Source organism: Pleurodeles waltl, chromosome 3_1 (genome assembly GCF_031143425.1).
Source record: "Pleurodeles waltl isolate 20211129_DDA chromosome 3_1, aPleWal1.hap1.20221129, whole genome shotgun sequence".
Classification (NCBI taxonomy): domain Eukaryota; kingdom Metazoa; phylum Chordata; class Amphibia; order Caudata; family Salamandridae; genus Pleurodeles; species Pleurodeles waltl.
Genome location: NC_090440.1, coordinates 545,085,287 through 545,111,313, shown reverse-complemented (window position 1 = coordinate 545,111,313; position 26,027 = coordinate 545,085,287). Strand labels below are relative to the sequence as shown.

Here is a 26,027-nt window from a genome sequence, read left to right as displayed (position 1 = left end):
CCCTGAATTACTTTGACCACCACAGATCCACAGGCTGCAACACCTATGCCCATCTTCCTCAACCAAATCTGAAATGAATGTAATATTCTCCTCTGCTCTGGACTACATCCAGAGAGTTAAGTTCTCAATCAAGTCATATTAACTCTGCTTTATCTTACAGGGAAGATGCAGGGATTCACCTCTTTACCAGAGAGCCTTGATTTAGAGAGAGGACTAAATTTCATGAGGGTCATTGCTATCTCTTAACTTCATAGAAGACCAAAGACTACTGTGTTTGTTAGCTTCTCAAGATGATTAGACCAGATTCCAGCCACACACTTATCAATGTGTGGATTCCCTCTATAAAGCGAACCTCCAATGAACTGCCAACTCCACTATCATGATATCTAAAGTTTGCCCCCAGCACATAGTCCTCCATCATCTCACAATACCAGATTACAGGTGTCTATCTATGTGCATCACATGCCACTGACCTTTTCCACTCCACCCGTTTCTCCACTCCTGCCTGTGAAAAGGGCACATTAATATACTTCTGCCCACTTCAACCAGCTAGGGCATTACCATTGCTCACCTGGCTCAGAAAATTCCATTTGAATGTTGAAATCTGTGAGATCAGAGTGAGGTCATCCCTAGGTTCAGACCCCCGCAGACTCTGAAAACTAGTTCAAACTAAGATGTCAGGAACTCCTTAATATCATACTGCTTCGGCCAGGTTTCTTTAGTGCCTGAAGGCAGCAATAGGGTCCAGAAGGAATGTAACCCACTGCAGAGCCCACATGGCTCTGCAGCATGCAGCTTGACATTTACAAATTAAAATGTCACCCAATTACTTTAACTGCTTTTAGCTGTTTGCCAGAATCCCTGAAGAAGATACCATTATATATATGCAAATCTAATCTGAACCTGGGCCAGACTTGAATCAAAAGTGGCCTGGCAACAATGTTCAAACCAGCCCTGCTCCATTCCTTCCATCTTTCTTTCCATCTATTCATTCTCTGTCTTTCCATCACACTGACTCTGTCTGACTCTGTCCATCTCTTGTTTGCCTTTTCCTCACTCATGCTCTACATCTCTGCTTCACTTGCTCTCTCTCTCTATACTCCTGCTGTGCCGCTATAATGAACCCTGAAAGGTTGGAGTGAGTGACAGAGGTTCAGCAGCCATGGGCCATCAAAACCATGTTCCAGTGGCTGCAACCCCTCAGGAAAATGCACAATGACACAAATGGCCAGTCCAGCCCGATCTAAAGTGGGCTCTGAACGTGTGATGTATCTGAAAGATGGGATTTTCTAAGGTTAATAAGGTTTCACCCCACTCTCGAAATATTAAAGCAATAAACAGTAAACTTCTGCAGCTTGTAGTACTCTATTTTTGTGGTAGGGTCTTTCAGTCACTGGTCCACTGCTATGGAGCGCTCCATCCTTGGCCTTCCTTGAGGAAGCCTTCAACACCAGCTCCTGTTAACTCCTGGCAAGGATGGGTTCATGGACATACCAGTTACAAAATACATCCCACTGCTCTCCACTATTTTCACCCACACATTCCTGTAAGCACTACATTGTTTCGGTGGATCAATCTAAACCAGTATTCTAAAAGATTAATGGGGGAAACAATCTCCCCTTATGACTGTGAGCAGACTCACCTGCTGCTTATCTGTGTCCTCTCTTGGTGAAACCTCTTCTCTAGAGCGGATCATGGATTGTAGAGCCAACTCTTCAACCTAGAGCACAAGACAGTGGGTCAGAAAATGCACTGGCCGTTTGACTAAAGAAAAAAACTCAGCAAAACAAACATGATTCAAGTTAGTAGGAACGTCTGAGAAATTACATTTGTCAACTCTATACGGCACAAAGTACAAACCGTGCGCCTCATGGGGCAAATCTACTTATGTTAAATTTCATAACATCAGCAATGACCACCTCAAAACGACTGGATATTTGTATGTTGAAGAAAATCCCTATTTTGCACCTTTCTATCCACAAGTGTTAAACATTACTCCACACTGTATGTCTTCGTATTGTGTTTTTATTAGAATGGCAGGAATTGCTGTAGTAATCGAGTCAGGACAGCTTAAATTAGGTTCTTTATTTACAGCCCCAGACACGTAATACCTCTGGATCCACTCTGCATCTTCTCCTTAACTGTCAAAACCCAGAATCCTCAATTGCTTTTTTTTTTTTTTTTTATTAAAAAGGGACAGCCTTCAGATTTACACTGATTGGTAAGGCCTTCAAATGATAGTGGAATTATTTAAATGTATAGACGCAGCTCTGCTTGGTTTAAACCATTAACTCCTTTTGTTACTCTCTCACTCTCCTGCCCTCCCCCCACAAATAAAGGATTGGTGGGTTCTGCATTTCAAGAGGAACTGAGATTTTGAGATTTTAGCTTCATTTTATAGCACATTTTACTATAATATATTGTTCCTGTTTTATTGATTTACACTACAATGTTTTCTTTTCCAACTGGATTGAGATTTAATTATTGCACAGTTTTAAGTAATACTCCAATAAATTACTTACTACGTATTTTCAAGCAAAAATGGGTGTAATGACGAAACGGAGCATGCTCAGTGTAGGAAAAAGTAAACTAGCCATAAAGAGTTGAATCAGTTTTGAAACCGGTGGAAATTAGAAACATGGGCAGCTGAAATATTCATTTTAATGAGCTTGCACTGCACACACCGACTTATGGTTTAGTGTTATTCAATAAACATGCTCACGGTAAGCTATGAAGCAGGCTGATAGACTGTGCACTCAGTTTTGTTCAGTTTATTTGAATACTTGATTTTGTGTGTTATGCACCACATATTTTGTTTTCCTTGTATGAGATACGTGAGTGGCACCCATCTTTATTTGCTTTTATAACTTGCTTTTCCACTGAGGTTTTGCCTCTTATTTAATACCTTTGCGCTTTATGTTTTATATTTAGTTTCGTTTATTATATTAGTCATTAATGTGCTTTGCCAGTTGCTCTTATCTACTCCCTCGTCCTCATTGTTTTGTTTATAGTCTCCTCCATTTGGGTGAAGACGTGAGTAATTACTGGTTTACTCACTCAACCCTTCTGCTTCCTATTTGAGGATATTGGCAGGATATCTGTAGAGCAGACAACGTTTCTGGGACCACCAAGTGGCTTACCAGGCATCTTGTAATCTTTTAATTCAACATGTTTGATTCTCATTGTAGAATTAAGGCTTGAACCAGATGAACAATAGTTGGTTCTGACCTATTTTATTTGAATATATTTGGACTCCATGGTAAGCCCCAGGATTATGACCAGTGCATGTTATGAAATTAAAGATATTTTGGGATTGCATGAGGGATACATACAAACCTGGTGGCTTTCTTGTCTCTATTGTAACATCGCTCTACATTTTTTATGCACTTATGGGAGAAAGACGTCATGGATAAATTCCTATCACTATATGGGTCACTACATGGTGTTTGGGCCTCTGCGATATGAAGGATAATTGATTAATGGTCCTCTAGGTTACCTATATAGAAATATACTTCCTAAAGACTGTGGATGTCGAGGAAAGTATCTATTTTTATCAGTGTGGATGTTTTGAACTGGCATTTATGGAGGTGAGTGACTGTGGATTGATTTAATAGTTGGTCCTTTTATTTTATATTAAGAGAGACTTTTTTAAAAAGATTTTTTTTTAATGAACATTGGGTATATTCTGGGAGGAAAGTAATTCTGTATATATATATATATATATATATATATACACACATATATTGTATTATTGTGTATCTAAATAGATGTGTATATATTTGTGTGTTAATTAAATTCTATTCATGGTCTGATTTGGAAGGGGGGCAATAAAATCTCTATTTATGATGATAAATATTAAAGGAATCTGGGTGGAATTTGGATAATGAATTAGTCCCATTGGGTGGATGAATGTTTAATATGGGGGCTTCAGAAATGTGAAAGTATATATATATTTAGTCTTTTGTGTTGTTGTATGTAGGTTTGATTGAACATCCTTGGGGAGTATATTATTTAGTCCTGAAGAAGGTGGTGAAAAAGGTTTGGAAGCCCACCGAAACGCGTCAACGCTTTACTCTCACTGGACCTATAGGAGGAGGCTCTGATCAAATAAGGATTGCTGATAATTATCGATAGGCCCATACCTACCATAATTTGGACAGTCTCATTTTATAGACCATTGTATATGTCTTCTGTTTGTCTCCCCTTCATTGAATCTTATTTGAATTTTATTTGGTTTTATTGATGTTTTAGTATTGATTTGTTTGTCTTGTTACTGTATGATCTGGGTTTTATTTGGAATTATATTAAATACTCAACCTTGATTCCTTTGTTTTTAGGCTGATCAATAGAGGGATTCATTGTTTGAGTGAGTGTTTAGTGACTGGTTTGGTTTTCCCGTGGGGGATTCTTATGATTTCACTGTGTTACCAGGCGCAGGACACAGACTAGTGCTAGAGTGCATGGAGAGGCATGTTTGCTTGGGATGATCTCCCTCAACAGCTCTACACGATCGAAAATTAATAAGTATGGTAAGGACATTGAGCTCATTGATAAAGACACTCCTGGTGACACATTAAAGTCCAATGTTTCAAGCCACATAAAGCTATAGAGAGTTAACATGAAATTTAGCTCCAATGATTCCCTCCCCTAAGTTAACACCTATGCTTAAGATAGGGCAGCCTTGGTTCTTGAAATCCTTCCTTTTAAAAATACACTTATTAAAGCACACAGACAGGTTTTTTTTAACTACTGTCAGACTGATTTGAATATTTTTATCATAACAGTTTACTTCGGGAAGACACTTGCCCAAGGGGGTTGCAGCTCTTTCGAGAAAGTTACAAAAGTTTTAATCCGACGCACCTATTTTACCTAAGGAGACAGCACAGAAGTCATTATTAAAGATTTTCTTGCCACCCATGTGGTTACAAGTCTTTCCAGCAGCAAAGCAGAAGTCTAGGTTGCAAAAATAACTGTTACTCCTAGTGCTATTGTTAACAGTAGTTCAATTACATAATTTCTGTCTGGCTTTATATCTCATTCAGCCCTTAACTCATGTCAGAATTTCATACTGGGCAGCTTTACCCTTTGGGTCAAGGCACCTATCGACCCAAACAAAGACTCTAATAATCTTATGGCTTGACTGGAATTAGCACAACTGGTGTCTGGCCATACCAACTTGTCCTCACCCTTTTGGGCTTCATTTCTATGGTATCAGTTATCCCCATTGTCTGGTTGGATTATTCAGGTGTGTCTTTTAAATTCTTATTCAGGGATTGTAATCATTGTTTCGTCTAATAATTTGTCCACGACTGATTGAGCAGCCTCCAATCTGCTTTGGAGCTTATAATATTCTATTTTGAACAATACTTCAAAGGGTGAGGAAGCTGCTTTTAGAATATTTCCTCAGTCGCCAGACTTGATCCAGACATTTTCCCCTGCAGTACTCCTGTGTGCTACTAGGTGGTCCTGTACTGCTTCATACTGACTTTGTTTCACTGTAGAAGTTACAGACCAGAGAAGCCTATAAGCTTCTCCCCTGCACATCGACGTCTGTTCCTTCCTGTAGCTCTGCACCTTTCAACATGGAAAAGGACTTCTGCTCCCTTTTTCATCTGTTGATGAATTCTTTCAAATTATTTTCCAGTGTTTAAGGGAACGATGTCTACACCGAAGACTACTGGGCTCAAACTGTGGCATTGCCGTCAGAAACAGAGGTAGGTGATGGATCCATCTGTGTGCAGTCTGAACCCTTAGAGAGCTTAGATTAACACATAATAAATTAAATAATTAAAAGCTGTGCTTTGTATCAAAAGCCTGCACCTATTTTTTAGTTAGTCTAATACTTGTGAAGGACGGACCGGGGTGCTATCTCAATATTTAATGAATATTGTGTTTTAGGATGCTTCATGATTGATTATTACTTAATTACCAATATAAAAATGAGCTTATATTCATACAGCTGTTTAAACATTAAGAGACTTCCATGGACACATACTTTAGGTTGTAGGATAGCACTTGATTTAAGTAAATACTGATTTGTGTTGGACTTATTTAAAATAACCATTAGAAATAAAGCGGATATACAAGAAATAAGCATATACTTTTGATACTAAGCGCAGATTTTGGTTATTTAATTTCTTATGTGTTAATCTAAAATTACGATTGGAAATTATTGCTGTATTGTACCACAAGCACAATAATTACATTTCGGTACACTTTCCCTTTGATAAAAGGCCTCCTAGGCCTGAAATGCACTGGGGATCGCAGGAGCACAACATTGTAAAGTCATCTCTGAATGATGAAAATTAATGAATGAAGTGGTTACACACCTTGAACTTGGTCATACTGTGGAAACTAAACACTAATAAAATGAATGATTCATGACAAACTGAACTTTTTGGTTATTAAGACAGATGTAATGTAATTATAATAATGTTGATTAAGAGTGTACAGTACATGTAGTAGTACTTAAGGGGACGCGTGTACTTTTCCATACATGCATAAAGGTGGTCATTATGATCCTGGCGGTCTCCTAACCGCCAGGGCAAAGGTGGCAGTTTCACCACCAACAGGCTGGCTGTGAAGATTGCCACATTATGAGTGTGGCGGGTTGGCCTCCCCCAACCCGCCACATCTCCACTCATACCACCATGGTGGTCAAACTCGCTGAGCCGGAGATGAGCATCTCCGACCCGGCGGTCCTCAAAAGACCGCCAGTAGTATTTGGAACCACCTTTTCACCAGGGTTTCCATGGCTGTAGCACCGCCACGAAAACCCTGGCGGAAAGGCTACCGGTGACAGGGAATTTCCTTCTTTCAAGGAAGAACGCCAAAGTCATAATGAGAGCCATAGTGTTCCAAGGATCATGTAATGGCTGGGGGATGGAGGTTGCATGCCCCTCCCCAAATACAAAGACATATAAATAAAGCAGTGAATGTTAAATGAAAAGAATGCACTTTTAAGGATTTTGACAGGTAGTACAGGAGTCCCCTGCCAATACATATACAGATATAATATATATATATGGAAAATGTCACTTACCCAGTGTACATCTGTTTGTGGCATTAGTCGCTGCAGATTCACATGCTGTGCACATCCCGCCATCTGGTGTTGGGCTCGGAGTGTTACAAGTTGTTTTTCTTCGAAGAAGTCTTTTCGAGTCACGAGACCGAGGGACTCCTCCCATTTCGACTCCATTGCGCATGGGCGTCGACTCCATCTTAGATTGTTTTCCCCGCAGAGGGTGAGGTAGGAGTTGTGTATGCTAATAATAGTGCCCATGCAATGGAGTGAATGCGTATGTACATAATGAAGTTTAAAGTAATATATTTACAAATGTACAAATGTTTAAGATCTACTTCTAAACGGCTACAGCCTCCCGGGGAGGCGGGTGGGCGCATGTGAATCTGCAGCGACTAATGCCACGAACAGATGTACACTGGGTAAGTGACATTTTCCGTTCGATGGCATGTGTAGCTGCAGATACACATGCTGTGCATAGACTAGTAAGCAGTTATCTCCCCAAAAGCGGTGGTTCAGCCTGTAGGAGTTGAAGTAGTTTGAAATAATGTTCTTAGTACAGCTTGACCTACTGTTGCCCGTTGTGCAGTTAACACATCTACACAGTAGTGCTTGGTAAATGTATGAGGCGTAGACCATGTTGCTGCCTTACATATTTCGTTCATTGGAATATTTCCTAGAAAGGCCATGGTAGCACCTTTCTTTCTGGTTGAGTGTGCCTTTGGTGTAATAGGCAGTTCTCTTTTAGCTTTAAGATAGCAGGTTTGAATGCACTTAACTATCCATCTAGCAATGCCTTGTTTTGAAATTGGATTTCCTGTATGAGGTTTTTGAAAGGCAATAAATAGTTGTTTTGTCTTTCGAATTAGTTTTGTTCTGTCAATGTAGTACATTAGTGCTCTTTTGATGTCTAATGTATGTAGTGCTCTTCCAGCTACAGAATCTGGCTGTGGGAAGAACACTGGTAATTCTACCGTTTGATTCAAGTGGAACGGTGAGATTACTTTTGGTAAAAATTTAGGATTTGTCTGTAGAACAACTTTATTTTTGTGTATTTGAATAAATGGTTCTTGAATGGTAAATGCTTGAATTTCACTCACTCTTCTTAGAGATGTGATGGCAATTAAAAATTCAACTTTCCACGTTAAGTATTGCATTTCACAAGAGTGCATGGGCTCAAAAGGTGGACCCATGAGTCGTGTTAAGACAATGTTGAGGTTCCATGAAGGAACTGGTGGTGTTCTTGGTGGTATAATTCTCTTTAGGCCTTCCATAAACGCTTTTATGACTGGTATCCTAAATAATGAAGTTGAGTGCGTAATTTGCAGGTAAGCTGAAATTGCAGTAAGATGTATTTTAATGGGACAACCAATAGCTCAGGACGGAGAGCAAGATGGCGGCCGCGTAACGCAGCCGCGAAGCGTCTGCTCCGACCAAGGAAACCTCCCAGTGTTGCGGCAGCTCTCCCGCGGGTCGGAGCTTCCTTCGGCAGTCGCGCTTAGAGGAAAACAATGTAGCGGCATTTTAGCAACATTGTGCTGACTCGCGTTGCTTCACCTGCTCCCTCTTTTTTTGGGGATGACTGTCCCAGGACTCTCAGGAGGGGCGGCACAGGGGAAATATTGCGGGTGACATTGCTTTTTGAAGGACTGCTTCTCATGTGAGGATTGTTCTAGGCTACTTGGCTCTTGGTTTCTGCGGGGCCTTTTTTTTTCCCCTGGGAGAAGTAAAACTACGTGGATTTGCTGACGGAGGCTAAAAGGATTGCAAAGTGTTTTCCCGGGATGCGGTCTGGACTGCTCCTCCTCCTACCTGAAGACAACTACAGGTCTGTGCTCACGGGTCCCAATTGGGGGCAATTTTCGACGTGGACTCAAAAAACGGTCAGAGTTTCTTTATTTTATTACAAGTATTTGACACTGGGCGTATATTATAATAACGCATTTTGCATTAAAAAGCAAAAAAAAAAAGGTAAAAATGCCACCTAAAGGAGTGAAAAATGTGACTCTGTCTGGATGAGGCAAGCCGGTAAGAGTAAGCCTGTCGGCACGGCGGGGGGGGGTACGGATATAAAACAAGGCTTAGGTGAGAAGGTTGTCTCCAAAAACAAGAGTGCTTCACTGGACAGGTATTTTGAGAAAGGGAAGGACATACTGGTGGGGGGGCATAGATACCCCCCCCGCCGCCGTAGAGGAGGCTGATCCTCTAGTAAACGAAGAGATGACGGCTATAGATGTGCCCCCCCGCATGAAGGTGGGCAGAGTGATGCTGAAGATGTGGCAACTTTACAAAAACAAGCTACCGGGAGTCAGATGGAGCAGAGGGAGCAGAGGGAGGGCGCACAAGGCGCTAGGTCATTATTACAGGTGGAGCGGAGGCCAGTGGAATTACGCGATAACGAGACAATACAAGGAGACAAGTTTTTCTCACTATCAGATCATTCAAGTTGGTCAAGCAACGAGCAGCTGGATTTGGAGGCGGATAAAACTTCTTCTGAATTCGAATCTGCGGTGTCCTCTTTGGCACTGGGAAAGGTATTACAGGAGAGTGGCAGGAGTGCCACTGTTAGGAAAAAACAGAGGAAGAGAAGTGAGCAAGTAGGACCTAATAAGCACTCCACTAACCCATTGGACACTAAGGGTCTTCAGGGGCTTCAGTGGGAGTATTCCAAGGATGATTTAACTCTATTTGATAATGGTGAAAAACAGCCTAATCCTGTGTCACTGGAAACCATATATCAAAGCATTATGGAACATCGAGAGGAATCTAAATTAGAGAGCCGTAGGACTCAAATGGCTTGCCGCAAGATGCAAATCCAAATTCGTCGAGTAGCTAAGACATGTTCAGAGTTTACTACACGGATGGAAGAAGCAGAGCCCCGGATCTCGCGTCTGGAGGATGAGGCTGGAGCTCGCCAGTCATCTCGAGAAATGATGGAGAAACAACTTGAGGACACTCAGTGGAAATTGACAGATTTAGAGGACAGAATGAGGAGGAATAATCTGCGCGTCCTGGGTGTACCAGAAGGACTTGAAGGATCAGATATACATAGCTTTATGGTCGCACTTCTTAAGGAAGCTTTTCCGGACTTACACCAGTGGGACTGGGACAAAGAGGTTCAAAGAGCCCATCGATTTCCTTTTAGTAAAATAGGACCAAACTCAGAAGGAGGAAGTGGTAGACCTAGAGCAATATTAATCTCTTTGCTTAATTATCAGGCAAGGCAGGCTATATACGACCGAGCTCGACCCAATGCTAGAAGTAAGGCTAAGGGATGTGAGTTTTTTGTGAGACCAGACTATTGCCATATTACTGTTGAAAAAAGGTGGAGGCTTCGGCAGTTAATTCAGCCACTTCAAAGTAAGGGGGCACAGGTTTTTTTATTAAATCCGGCTAAACTGAAAGTAGTAATGGATAATAGGACTTACTTCTTCACGACAGAGGAGAAAGCAAAGGCTTTTTTGGGTGGACTTAACGGTCCGGTTCCCTAAGATAGATTTTCTGGATTGGGACATAGGGGTGGGGGTAAAGTAGAGAGGGTTAGGAGTTAAGCCCTGAGAAGTCGAGCCGGGGGTAAGATATTGTTTTGGCTGAAACAGGGTTAGATAGAGAGAGATAAAGACAAAGAAAGGGAGAAAAGGTAAAAGAAAAAAAGAAAAAGAAAATCATGCACTGGGTAGGGACGGTCGGAGCGGAAGCTTTACCATCATTAGGGACAGTGAGATCCCATACTCTCCATAAATTGGGTGTAAGGGTAGGGGTAAGGGGTGTAGGGGGGTGGGGGGGTGGTTGGTAGCAGGGTTGGGGTACAAGGGGTGGGAGGATGGGAGAGGGGGGAGAGAGGTGGTGGGGAGTGGGGGGGCACTAATATAGGTAGAAATGTTCAGAACAATTTAATGAAGACATATCAAAAGAAGAGGATGTATAGGATTCAATATCAACAAGTTGGTTTCTTTAAGGGAGAAAGTATTGACGTGAGTTTGGTACATCAAACTGAGTGATATGGCAAATAGATTAAGGATTTGTACACTGAATATTTGCGGTCTAAATAGCCCCCAGAAAAGGAAAAGAGTGGCAGCTGGTCTTAAACTAATTAAATCAGATTTATATTGCTTGCAGGAAACACACATTGCATGGAGTAAGCGAGAGCTCATACGAGAGCTTGGGTTGACGCCTCTTGTTTGTACCAGACAGGAGGTTTCGACACGTGGGGTGACGATACTTGCCAGAAATAACAATGTACAAGTTTGTAGATCTCGAGCAAGTAACGATGGGCGGTGGGCTCTCTTAGAATTATCCGTGAATACATTTAAATTTACCCTCTGCACTATATATGGATCAGTTTTGGACGAGGCTGAGCCTCTGGATACGTTGAATATGGAACTAGTTGGATGGCCCTTACCAATAATTATTTGTGGCGACTTAAATATTCATTTAGAGGTAGGTAGCAGGAGCATGGACACCCAGAGTTTATATCAGGGACGAAAGCCTAAAGTATGGAAAGCTCTAAGGAGGTTAGTAAGGGAACATGGGTTGAGAGATGTCTGGGAAAATATTAAAACTGTAGATCCATGGTATACCTATTACTCGTTCCCACATGCTAAATTGGTAAGGTTGGATTATTTTTTCGTATCACAAAACTTAATCCATGGGGCTGAAATAGAATGCAAACCCAGATTCTTATCAGATCATAATCCATTAATATTGTCCATAACAATTAAGGGACCATCTAATCCGCGTTGTGTATGGACATTTGATAGGAAATTGTTGGTTGACCCAGGATATATATCCCATATGAAAGAGTGGATTCACCACTTTTTTGATATCAATAGGAATACGGCAGATCCGGGGATGGTATGGGATTCATTTAAAGCTGCAGTGAGAGGTGAAACTCTTAGCTATAGTTTGGGAATACAGAAAATTAGGGGGAAGGAAATTGTAGAACTTCAAGAAAGATTAATAACAAAAGAGAGGGAATTAGCTAGTAAAATTACTAGTAGAGAAGACATTACTCTCACTCAGACCCAAATGGTGATTCTTAAGGCTAAAATAAATGCTTACTTGAATAAAACAGTGGCAGCCGTCTATCAAAGTCACCGATTGGAGTGTTATGAATATGGTGAATCCACAGGAAAAGTCTTAGCTAGACGGGTCAGACAAAAGGCAGTTAAACAGAATGTTTTGAATATAATTGATGGTAATGGGCGGAAACATACAGAGTTAGAAGGAATTCTAGAGGTTTTTAAGGGTTACTATCAGGAGCTGTATAGTGAAGATATAGTGTATTCTGAACAGCTACAAAAAAAGGTTAGTGAATTTCTGGGGGGATTAAAGAGTACAAGGCTCTCTTCTGAGGAACAAATTACATTAGATGCACCAATTCGTATTGATGAGATAATTGAGGCAGTAAGCTCCCTGGCAACAGGGAAAGCTGCTGGACCGGATGCAATACCACTTGAATTTTACAAGACCTTCCTGATAGACATTAAAAAGGATATGCATAGCATTTTTTGTATAGCGCAGGCAGGTCAGGCACCCTTATCGTGGGAACGTGCAAGTATTATAGTGCTAAAAAAAAAGGATAAATCAACAGAGTTCCCCAGTTCATACAGACCCATATCTTTGTTAAACGTAGATGGAAAGATTTATGCAAAGATTTTGGCCAGTAGATTGGCAAATGTGATAGTCAGGCTGGTTAGAAAACAACAACATGGGTTTATTCCGGGTAGAGATACAATAGATCATATAAGAAGAATAATAGCCATGTTTGATCTTGCAGAACTATATCAAACAAATTTAGGATTATTACTTTTGGATGCCGAGAAGGCATTTGATCGTGTATCGTGGAAGTTTCTATGGGAAGTCATGCGCTGGAAAGGTATAGGGAGTGGATATATTACAGCTATAAAAACTTTATATGTAGCCCCAAAAGCTAGAATTTGCATTGCTGGTTTGGAATCAGATACTATCTTAATCTCTAGGGGGACTAGACAAGGGTGTCCATGTTCCCCCTTGCTCTTTGCTCTATATATTGATTCTTTCTTGCTGAGATTGGAAGAATGCAAAAATATTCAACCTCTATTATATCATGGAGAAACATATAAGGTGTTTGCATATGCTGTAGCTATAGTGACAAGCAACACGGAGGAAGCTATTAAGGCAATAGAAATAGAGGCAAGAGAGTTCGGAAAATACTCCGGATATAAGCTGAACTCAGATAAAACACAAATAGTATGTTCTGGGCACGTTTCACTAGTAGATAGACGATTGGTATCTGAAGCAGTGTATTTGGGGGTGAAGATTACATCAGTGGTTAATCGGTTGGTGGAAATTAATTTTATCCCATTATTAAATAGAATAAAGAGGGATTTAGACCGAATGCATAATTTGCACTTATCGCTAGAGGGTCGCTGCAATGTATTGAAAATGATGGTTCTGCCCAAAATCCTATATTTATTTCGGGCTATTCCCCTTGAGGTTGATAAAAAATGGCTTAAAAGATTGGAAAAGATGGGGAATAATTTTTTATGGGGGTATGCTAAAACGAGAAGGGCAATGAAGTATATGACACTTGCCAAAGATCGAGGCGGGTGGTCAGTCCCTAATTTTACACTGTATTACTACGCCTGTTGCCTTCAACATATGGATGAACTTATAAGGGGAAGTTTTAAGGGTAATGAAGTAAAATCAACCCCTATTTATACTATGATGGCGGGTGGGGAGGCAAGTGGTTGGTTATCAAAATTTGAGGAACCAAGTTACTTTAAAAAAGTAAGATTTAAGCCTTTTTTGTCCGCCTTCAAGGTTTGGGCTCAGATAAAACGGAGTATGGGACTGGGAAAGATTACGGCTTATACACCAGTGAAATTTTCAGCTATCCCAAATCATATCTTTAGGGATCCCATACTAGATTTTTGGCATTCTAGGGGAATAAATAAAGTCGGAGACTTGTATTGTAAATCCGGTTATAAATCATTTACGGATCTGCAGTCTCAATTTGGCTTACCTAAGACCCATTTTTTTTTAATTTTTGCAAATACGAAATTTTTTACAGTCTCAGAAGTGCGTTACAGTACAGTTGTCGGAGATCCCGGTAGTTGAGGCTGTTAAAAATGGGGCAAAGATTGGCAAGTTATATAAGTTACTAACAGAGCTACAAGTAGATGATATGGCACAACAGAATGAGAGATGGATTGCACGATTTGGGGTGGCTGGAGAGTGGGTGGACCAATCCTTAGCCATGGCTGAGACAACATTTCTATCAGCTAATTTGAAAACCCAGCATTACAAAACACTGATGGACTTATATTATACTCCAGCAAAACTGAAAAAGTGGGGGATATCCTCTGGAAGCTGCAATCGATGTGGGGAAGTTGAAGCTGAGATAATGCATATGTTCTTTGTATGCCCAATGTTGCAGGGAATATTAAATGAGATAGAGGTATTCCTTAAGAAGATCACGCATTGCAATATTCAGGTTACTGTTATGCTGGTAGTATTGGGAGTCGTGGACTCACCTGAAAGTACGGAATCTGCACTGTATAAAATAAGGCGATTTTTATTTTTGTCCATGGCAATATAACGCTTATGTATTGCTACAGATTGGCTCAAAAAAGAACCCCCCACGTTTGAGAATTGGCGCTCTAGATTACTTACCATCTATAATACTGAATTAAGTCTTTATAAGTTAAAGGGTCATAAGAAGAGACATAGAGGAGAACGAATGTGGGCACCACTGACTAGATGGTTGGAATATCAAGACACAGTTTAAACAAAAAAAAATGCTAATTGTTTCGATATGTGATATATATAACTGAGGTTTTTTTAAAGGTCTTCTTTCTCCCGTTGTTTTGTTTACTTTACTTTCTTCGCACGGATATATTATGTCGTCTTCTTTTTTTTCTCATGTAACCCCCTCCCTCCGACATATTAAAATAAAATAAAATAAAAAAATAAAAAATAAAAAAAAAGATGTATTTTAATGGAAGAGAAAGCTAGTTTTGATTTTTGCAAATGTAGTAAGTATCCTACTATATCTTTTGCAGATGCGTGTAAAGGTTGAATTTGATTATTATGGCAGTAATAAACAAATCTTTTCCACTTATTTGCATAGCAGTGTCTAGTGGTAGGTTTTCTAGCTTGTTTTATGACCTCCATACATTCCTGTGTGAGGTCTAAGTGCCCGAATTCTAGGATTTCAGGAGCCAAATTGCTAGATTCAGCGATGCTGGATTTGTATGTCTGATCTGTTGTTTGTGTTGTGTTAACAGATCTGGTCTGTTTGGTAGTTTGACATGAGGTACTACTGAAAGGACTAGTAGTGTTGTGTACCAAGGTTTCCTTGCCCATGTTGGTGCTATTAGTATGAGTTTGAGTTTGTTTTGACTCAACTTGTTTACTAGATATGGAAGAAGTGGGAGAGGGGGAAAAGCATACGCAAATATTCCTGACCAGTTCATCCATAGTGCATTGCCCTGAGACTGATGTTGTGGGTACCTGGATGCGAAGTTTTGGCATTTTGAGTTTTCTTTTGTTGCAAATATATCTATTTGTGGCGTTCCCCAAATTCGGAAGTAAGTGTTCAGTATTTGGGGGTGAATTTCCCATTCGTGGATCTGTTGGTAATCCCGAGAGGGATTGTCTGCTAACTGATTCTGAATCCCTGGAATAAATTGTGCTATTAGGCGAATGTGGTTGTGAATCGCCCAATGCCATATTTTTTGTGTCAGGAGACACAACTGTGTCGAGTGTGTTCCTCCCTGTTTGTTTAGGTAATACATTGTTGTCATGTTGTCTGTCTTGACAAGAGTGTATTTGTGGGTTATTATGGGTTGAAATGCTTTCAGCGCTAGAAACACCACTAACAGTTCTAAGTGATTTATATGAAACTGTCTTTGCTGAATGTCCCATTGTCCTTGGATGCTGTGCTGATTGAGGTGTGATCCCCACCCTGTCATGGATGCATCTGTCGTTATTACGTATTGTGGCACTGGGACTTGAAAAGGCCGCCCTTGGTTTAAATTTATACTGTTCCACCATTGAAGCGAGATGTATGTTTGGCCGTCTATCAACACCAGATCTAGAAGTTGACCCTGTGCTTGTGACCATTGTGATGCTAGGCACTGTTATAAGGGCCGCATGTGCAGCCTTGCGTTTGGGACAATGGCTATGCATGAAGACATCATGCCTAGCAGTTTCATTACCAATTTGACCTGTATCTTTTGGTTTGGATACATGGCTTGTATTACATTGTGAAATGTTTGGACTCTTTGTGGACTTGGAGTGGCAATTCCTTTTACTGTGTTGATTGTTGCCCCTAGGTATTGCTGTGTTTGACACGGCAGAAGGTGTGACTTTGAGTAATTGATTGAGAAACCTAGTTTGTGTAGGGTTTCTATGACATAATTTGTGTGTTGTGAACACTGTATTTGCGTGTTGGTTTTGATTAACCAATCGTCTAGGTACGGGAACACATGTATTTGCTGCCTTCTGATATGTGCAGCTACTACTGCTAGACATTTTGTAAAAACTCTTGACGCAGTTGTTATTCCGAATGGCAACACTTTGAATTGGTAATGTATCCCTTGGAATACAAACCTTAGGTACTTTCTGTGTGAAGGATGTATTGGTATATGGAAATATGCATCCTTTAGATCCAGTGTTGTCATGTAGTCTTGTTGTTTGAGCAGTGGGATTACTTCTTGTAATGTAACCATGTGAAAGTGGTCTGATTTGATGTATGTATTTAATATTCTGAGATCTAGTATAGGTCTTAGACTTTTGTCTTTTTTGGATATCAGAAAGTACAGTGAGTAAACTCCTGTGTTTAGTTCTTGTTTTGGTACTAATTCTATTGCCTCTTTTTGGAGCAATGCTTGAACTTCTAATCCTAGAAGATTTATATGTTGTTTTGACATACTGTGTGTTTTCGGTGGGACTGTTGGAGGGAATTCGAGAAATTCTATGCAATAACCATGCTGGATAATTGCTAGTACCCAAGTATCTGTTGTTATCTCCTCCCAATGTTTGTAAAATTGGCTTAGTCTTCCCCCAACAGGTGTTAAGTGATGGGGATGTGTGACTTGTAAGTCACTGCTTATTTTGAGGAGTTTTGGGGCTTTGGAATTTTCCTCTATTTTTTGGAATTGTCCCCCTCTATATTGCCCCCGAAAACTTCCCCGCTGATAATGGCTTTGGTAAGTGGGCCTTGTTTGTGATGTTGTGGTTTCTGTAGGTTGTCCTCGAAACCCTCCCCTAAAAGGTGTTTTGCGAAATGTGCCTCTGCTCTGCGGGGAGTAGAGTGCGCCCATGGCTTTTGCTGTATCAGTGTCTTTCTTGAGTTTATCAATAGCAGTGTCGACTTCCGGCCCAAACAACTGCTGTTCATTAAATGGCATATTTAGCACGGCTTGTTGAATTTCCGGCTTGAACCCTGACGTGCGCAGCCATGCGTGCCTTCTTATTGTTATTGCAGTATTTACTGTCCTTGCAGCCGTATCTGCTGCATCCATTGAAGACTGTATCTGATTATTTGTCCTTCTTCCACCACTTGTGCTCTTTTTTGGAACTCCTTGGGTAAGTGTTCTATCAAATGTTGCATCTCATCCCAGTGAGCTCTATCATATCTTGCCAAAAGTGCTTGTGAATTGGCAATGCGCCATTGGTTTGCTGCTTGTGCTGCAACCCTTTTGCCCGCAGCATCAAATTTGCGACTCTCTTTGTCTGGAGGTGGTGCGTCCCCCGAGGTATGAGAGTTTGCTCTCTTACGAGCTGCCCCGACAACTACTGAGTCTGGTGTTAACTGCGTTGTAATATAAACTGGATCTGTTGGCGGTGGCTTGTACTTTTTCTCCACCCTTGGAGTTATGGCTCGGCCTTTAACAGGATCCTGAAAGATTTGTTTTGAATGTTTTAGCATTCCTGGGAGCATAGGTAGTCTTTGGTATTGGCTATGAGTGGAGGATAGCGTGTTAAACAAAAAGTCATCCTCAATTGGTTCAGAATGCAAGGTGACGTCATGGAAGGCAGCTGCCCTTGCGATCACCTGTGTGTAAGATGTACTGTCCTCAGGTGGGGACGGCCTGGCAGGGTACGAGTCTGGGCTGTTGTCCGATACTGGAGCATCGTAAAGGTCCCATGCATCGGGATCATCTTGACTCATGGTAGTATGAGTCGGGGAGTGCATCAGTGGAGGAGTTGCTACTGGTGATGTGTGCACTGATGGTGGTGGAGACGGTGGTGGAGTTGTTTTCCTTGCCACCTTTGCCTGTGGCTCCTTGTCCTTTTCTTGAAAGGCAAGTTTTCTTTTTATTTTAATTGGGGGAAGAGTGGTTATCTTCCCTGTGTCTTGTTGAATGTGGAGCCTCCTTTGAGTATAGTCTGGCTCTACTGCTTGAAGTTCCTCTCCGAATCTATGTTTTTGCATTTGGGAGGACAATCCTTGTTCCTCTGTATAGGAACCTGTTTTCGGCTCCGAGGCTGGATGTTTCGGAACCGAAACTTTTTTGGACGTCTTTTTAGGCTCCGAAAAAACCTTTGTAATTTTCAGCGTGGTGGTGTCTCAGTGCGGAATTTGTTCGGTGCCGCTGTCACGGTGCCGAAATTTCTCTGAGCCGATGTCTCGGGTCCGAGATTGCTGTGTGGCGGTATCTCGACCGGAGTCGGATGACTTCGACACCAGTGTGCCCTTTTTCGGTGCCTTGGATCGGTCACCTATTTTTTGGGTTAAGCCATGGCCTGTTGGCGGTGGCGTCCCCTGGGCTTTTGTTGACTTCTCGTGAGTCTTATGTTTCGACGTCTTACTCACGGTTTTCGGCATTTCTTCGGCCTCGAGCTCTTCCGAGTCCGACTCGTGGATAGAGAAAGCTTCCTCTTCCTCCTCGAAACGCTCTTGTCCTGTCGGCGTTGACGCCATCTGCAGTCTTCTGGCTCTTCGGTCTCTTAACGTCTTTCTCGACCGAAACGCTCGACAAGCCTCACAAGTATCTTCCTTGTGCTCTGGGGACAAGCACAAGTTACAGACCAGATGCTGATCCGTATACGGATACTTGTTATGGCATTTTGGACAGAAGCAGAATGGGGTCCGTTCCATCAGCCTTGAAGTCACACGTGGCCGGGCCGACCAGGCCCCGACGGGGGATCGAAAAAAACCCGAAGTGCCACCGGAGCTCTTCAAAATTCGGTGTTGATCTGTTGTAACTAACCCGATACCGAACGCAAACAATACCGACGTTTTTTCCGAGATTCTAACTAACTTTCCGACCCGAAACACGGAGCGAAAAGGAACACGTCCGAACCCGATGGCGGAAAAAAAACAATCTAAGATGGAGTCGACGCCCATGCGCAATGGAGTCGAAATGGGAGGAGTCCCTCGGTCTCGTGACTCGAAAAGACATCTTCGAAGAAAAACAACTTGTAACACTCCGAGCCCAACACCAGATGGCGGGATGTGCACAGCATGTGTATCTGCAGCTACACATGCCATCGAACATATATATATATATATATATATATATATATATATATATATATATATATTTTTAAAAAACTCAGTAAGTCTCCTGGGTCATTGAATCCATTACCCCAGGAGCCCTTACAATTATTTGCAAAGTACTCCAAGCTGGAGTTGTATGCTCTTTGGCTAGAGTGCAGGCACCCCTTCGTTGATGGTTCTATAGATGCACTCTGTGGTCTAAAAACTAAATGTTAAAACAAGACTGAAAGACATGTTAATAGTTTTTTTTTAACGATTTATTGAAATAAATTTATGACAATCACTATTATTAAAGCCTGCAATATGTATATTTATAAAATATACATTTGATTATCGTTATTGGAAACCTTCTGACAGTCTTGAGGTCTAATTTATATGTTTGTGTGATGACCAACTGAAAAAGTCAATAGGTCTGCAAGCCCATGCCGTGCAAAGCGACGAACATCTTACTTTACATGTAAAAACAAAAAAAATACAAATTCACTGAAAATAAACAAAGGTTATAGTGAAGTTATAGTTAAGTGAAAATGTCAGTTAAAACAATGTTTTAAAGAAAGGAAACCACTGAAATTCACCAGTTATGGTAGAAATTATAACTTGTGCCTTCGCCATGCACTGCTAATTATCTCACATAGTACATCACTCATGGCATGTTCTAGGCCATCACTGATAATATTACTGCAACATCTGAAATGAGATCACTAATGACAACACTGTGCATTGCAAGGGTGGGGAGGAGGAGAGTTACAATTACTTAAGATAGTTATTTGAGATAACTATAACTGATGAATTTCACTGGTTTTGTTAGTGTAAAACTATGAAACTGACATTTTCACCCAATTATGTCTCTAACCTTGGGGTTTAGGAGAGGGAGAAGGAGAGAGAGAAAAGAGGGAGGAGAGAGAGAGGGGGAGGGAAGAGACAAGGGTGGGGGAAAGGAGAAAGGGAGGCAACCATCACAGTGTACTACATGGGACTATGGTTCAGTCCACATCATTCATTGGTTTTCTTGCCCTATGAACAATGCCTTTTTTTTTTTTTTTTTTTTTTTTTTTTTTAAATCACATGCGTCCATCCACCTTAAAATGGTTGCTCTTCAGTGTCAGGGCTAGTTGGCCAGCCCTTTAGTTTTCAATTTTCGTCTTTTAGAATTCCCTTTTCCACTTTGCTTCTCCCGTTTATTTTTTAACATTTCTTAAGAGGATATTAAAGCTCTCCAGGCAGTGCTAATGGGTTGTTTTCTTGCAGCTCATGTAATCTGCAATGAATTTCACCCCCATGTTGCCACTTCCTGTAAACCAAGAGACTATTACGGAATGCTTCTGTCAATTGTCTGTCATTGGTATTCCATTTCAAGATGGCCAATACGTCGGTTCTAAATGTGGTGCTTATGCTTGAAAAACAATATGATAACCATATGCCCACATTGTTCAGAAAGCAGAGTGTTTTCTTTTTTTCTACTTGTATTCTTTTAATTTAACTGTCATATGTTGTTGAGTTGGTGTGCATTTGTATCAGAGGATGAATGCAAAAATGAGTCAGTGGATGAATGGATGAACAAGTGCAAGAATGAGTGTCAGAGTGCACGTATGATGATTTATTGTGTGCTTTAACCCATCAATGACACAAAATGCTCTTTCATTATTCAGCCAGATCTATTAGCATTGCCAATGCATTTACTTGGTCACTGCAAGCCTGATTGTCTTGGTACTGATAAGATACTCATGAGAAAAACACACTTGATATTTCAGAATGTGAGTTCATTGTTGCGAAGATTTCTGGAATTGACTAATCTGCTTTCTCTGCAAATATCATCATGCAGCCTACATGTGCCGCCACTGTGTGCCTGAATTCAATGGGATCTCCTTAATGTTTGTATCAGATCTTACTGATTGGTTTGAAAGAGCAAATGGGGAAGAGACACCCCTCTCTGGCTCCCTCGGATAGTGAGAATTGTTCTGATGTCTCCATTTACACTTACTGGGGGTAGTAGGTTGTGCGTATAGCTCCAAAAACATAAGTATGAACTCCCTATCAATACCAATGTAGCTCTGAATTTAGGAAGGTCCAATATACTTTAGCAAAGTCCTTCTAGCATCCAGTGCTACTGCCACAGATAAGTGTCCAGAAGGATAGCCTTTTCCATAATGCATCCAAACAGCTTAATGTAATACTGGCAAGCCAAGTTTTTAGAAACCCAGTTTGGGGTTGGTGAATCAATGTATCTAAAACTGTTTTAAGTCTCACTGATAGTATTGTAGCATAAATTTTACAACCTATATTAATTAGTAAGATGCATTGGTAGTTGTTTTTGTTTCCAGAGGATCTTTTCCCATCTTTACAAACTACCAGTGTGGCTGTGTTTGATGCTGTTCCTTTGATGACATCAGTTTCAGTAAGCTGTTGGAACAGGTTTTCTATATGGTGTAAAGGGTGGAGGGGAGGCTGGCATTCCTGGTACAATCTTGCTAGGAAGCAGCCTGGGCAAGAGGCTTTCTTTCCGGAGTTTGTGTGTTTATTGCCTTGATTTCCCCATGATTTTGTCTAGGCTATGTCAGTGTTCAGTACTTAAAGAAAGCAGTGGTATGCTTTTTACATATGCTTTGCACATCTCCACAGTTAACAGTGAATTTGAGTTGCGCAGAGATGAATAAAATTCATGGAAGCTATCAAGAATAGCTTTCGTGGTTGTCTTCGTTGATCCTTTCTAGTTTTTAATTGATGTTATTTATTGTATTCCTTACATATGATTTGAGGTAACGGGCTAGAGTTTTATCTACTTAATTTCTTTCACAGTTTCCTAGCTTTGCTGTGCCTCTTGCTCACAATTCTATTACAACCATAGTTCAAGTTCTTTAGTTCACTTAATGCACCAGAACACTTTTGTGGGCTAATGTGTGTTACTGGGCAAGAATTTATTTTTTCTAGAGTGTCAAATTTATGACTATGCGTTTTATTTTCAGAGGACGTCATATTGATCTTTACACCATTAATTACTGCTTTCTCAGAGTTCCAGAAGTGCTTTGGCAGAGGGGAAAAAAACAGTAATTCTTCAGGTTTGATCCCTACCCTACTCTAACCCAACTATTAGAACAAGGTCAATTAAGTGGGTGAAAAAAGGAAAAGTACATATGTAATTTCATGGGGCAATGACTAGTCAACTGACAAGTCAGTAGCTAGGGTTAAATCAAATTCAGCATACCAAACGTTTGCAGGCCTCGCGATTGTACAAAAGTTGGTGTACAGAGGGATTTCACAGTCACTACGTGGCACCAAGTCTGTTAACCCTTATATCTGGTAGGCAGGAGGACCTGAATTATCTCAAGTGCTCTTCAAATGTCATCTAGAATGTAAACCATGAGGGAGTTTTCTCTTCCAATGTTATTAGCTACAAGATAATTAAGGTGTGGGAGGTTAGAGAGACAGCTGCTTAAGGCTGGGACATATAATTGGCTCCAGTTCACGTATTTTAGTTAGCTCAGAGACTGGGCTGGCTCATCCCAAGGCCAGAAGACAAAATGGAATGGCATAATGGTCAGACCATAATAATGTAACATCATCTTTGACAATAAGCAGGTGAATGGACTAAACTAGCATTGACAATGCCAATAGATATCACCTGTAAAACCCACTGGAATGACAACGCTTGTTTTATCATTTCACAGACGCTTGTTTTATCATTTCACAGAAGGATGGTGTGTCTGCACACCTTTGCAGCAGCCACATTTGAGTGGATTTGTTTTTTTTGTGAATTCTCTTTATTGATTTTATTTGGATATACAGCGCTTTGAGTACCAGATCATATAATAAAAAATGTATGACTAAGAGATAGTTTACCAGCAAAGGAAAAAACAATCTTCTGGCCAAACTCCCCATCAACCGCTCCAAACAGGTACTAGAGCTATTCAAGACTGAGCGAGGTGAATGCAAGTCCCATATCACTCTCTCACCATCAGGCTTCCCTCCGTCTAAGGGTTTGTACAGAGCCATTTATTACCCTTTGCATGTCATGTGTGGAAAAAGCACATGGCTTCTGGAACCCGCTGTCCTAAATTAGGTTTGTAAGATAAACAAGCATTGACAAAACCATCATCTTTTAGCTTTGTTATTCTTTTATATTATAATTTTTTAGCAGACCATGCTGCTATCTAACTGGCTAGTTTTGACCGTGTCATATTGTTTTTATTTACTTTAAGCCATGGTCCACAGAAGCTTAACTTTGTCAAAATAGACAAAACTAATAGATTTAGCATGGGCAAAACTAACTGACTTTGTGTCGGAAAATACCCTGTTTCTTGGCATGGTGCCCCCATTTTCTGCCTGTTGTCAGTGTGTTTGACTGTGTCCACTGGGATCCTGCTTACCAGGACCCCAGGGGTTATTCCCTCTCCCTTAAAACTTGGTAACTGTACCCTTTTCTCCCCTCATTTGGCATACTGGTCCCCCCATTTATGTCCCTAGTATATGGTACCCAGGTAACCAGGACTTTAGGGTACCAAGGGATCACCATGGGCTGCAGCATGTATTATGCCACCCATGGGGAGCCCATACAAAGTGTTCTGCAGGCCTGCCATTGCAGCCTGCGTGAAAGGGTGCATGCACACGTTTTTCACTGCAGGTCAATGCACCAGGTCACTGTAAGTCACCCCTATGTCAGGCCCTCTCAGCCCAGAGGGCAGGGTGCAGGTACCTGTGTGTGAGGGCACCCCTGCACTAGAAAAGGTGCTCCCACAAACTCCAGCTCCATTTTCCTGGACTTTGTGAGTGCACGGTTGCCATTTTACATGTGTACTGGACATAGGTCACTACCTATGTCCATCTACATAATGGTAACTCCGAACCTGGGCATGTTTGGTATCAGACATGTCGGAATCATACCCCAATACTTTTACAAGTATTGGAAGTATCAATCCATGCACTCTGAGGGCTCTTAGAGGACCTCCAGCATTGCTACAACTAGTCTTCTAGGGTTTTCTGGGCAGCCCAAGCTGCTGCCACCCCTCAGACAGGTTTCTGACCTCCTGCTGCTTGATCTGATCAAGCTCAGGAAGGTGGAACAAAGGATTTCAGTTGGGAGAGGGAGGTAACACCCTCTTCCTTTGGAAATAGGTGTGACTGGCTTGCGAGGGGTAGCCTCTCCAAGCCACTGGAATGCTTTGAAGGAACATTTGGTGCCCTCTGTGCATACACCAGTCCATACCCGCTCAAGGACTCCCAGTCCCTGCTCTGGCATGAAACTGGACAATGGAAAGGGGAGTAACCACTCCATTGTCTATCACCACCCTAGGAGTGGTGCTGAGAGCTCCTGCAGAGGGTCCCTGGGTTCTGCCATCTTGATTCCAAGGGTGGCAGGGAACGCTGGGAGCACCTGAGTGGCCAGGCCAAGCAGGTGGCATCAGAGCCCCCTCCTGATAGGTTTTCACCTGACTAGGTGACCAATCCCCCTTTCAGGGCTATTTAGGGTCTCTCTCGAGTGGGTCCTCAGATTAGGCTTGCAAGGTTCCAGCAGGAATCCTCTGCAACCTTACTTCAACTTCTAGCCACTGGAACCGCGACTGGACCCTCCAGGAACTGACAATCTGCATACACAAAGATTTCTTGCAACATTGTTTCTACAGTTCCTTCCAGCTTCTGCAACCTATCCATGGATGGGCATCCTCTGAGGGTGGCAAGCCTTCAGCCTGCACGAGAAGGAAGACGGAATCTCCCTTGGTGTGAAAGAGTCACTCCCCTGCATCCGCAGGCACCTACTGAACGACGACAGGCTGCGTGGATCTCCTCTCATCCTCAGCTGCATGGACCCTGCATCACGGGTGGTAGGCCGAAGTAGTTCTCTTGGTCCTCTCTGCCAGCTGTCCAACTTTGGTGGAGGTAAGCCCTTGCTTTCCCAAGCAGGACAGTACCCCTGTGCACCGCAGCTCTTGCTGCTGCCAAGGCCTGTTTGCATTTCCTCCAAGGGAACTTCAGGCTACATGCAGCTACAGCCCCCAGAACTCCTTCCTGCAACATTTAGCCCTCTGTGTGGTTCTCCTGAGGTGTGGGATCCCTTCCTGTAGTGCTGCGTAGGCTCCTTCTGCACCTTCTGTGTTCCCGTCCTGTGGTATTCCTGTGGGTGCTGCCTCTGCTCCTGTGACTCCCCCTCCTTGGTTGAGCCCTCCTGGGCCATGCTTTTCCCCGGCAGCACCACTTTTTCGCCAAATGCAAGCTTGCCTTTGCCAAGGCTTGTTGAAGGAAATCCTGCACCAACACCAGTCTGCAATCTTCACTCCAGCGTAGGACATCTTCTACATTCCTCAGTAACTCTCCTCCAGCTCCGAAGTGCCGACCTGATCTTAATCACCATCTACCAACTCCTCCAAGTACAGCAGGGTGGGTAGTAGCTCCTACTCCCACTTGACTCCACTGACAATTTTGGACTTGGTCCCCTCTGTCCACGTCTTCCTTTCCAGGAATCCACCACTGTTTTTTTGCAGTCTTGTCTGGGTGTCTTCTTTTCCTTCCGGAAGCAGACAA

General features: G+C 41.8%; 1 protein-coding gene across 1 annotated transcript in view; it reads right to left on the bottom strand.

The window, feature by feature from the left end:
* Positions 1 to 26,027, bottom strand: part of SNAPC5 (small nuclear RNA activating complex polypeptide 5) — a 97,710-nt gene that overhangs the window by 42,518 nt on the left and 29,165 nt on the right. The window contains exon 2 of the mRNA XM_069222885.1: positions 1,643 to 1,720. Within this exon, the coding sequence (XP_069078986.1) occupies positions 1,643 to 1,720 (78 nt within the window). The remainder of the gene's footprint in view (positions 1 to 1,642; positions 1,721 to 26,027) is intronic.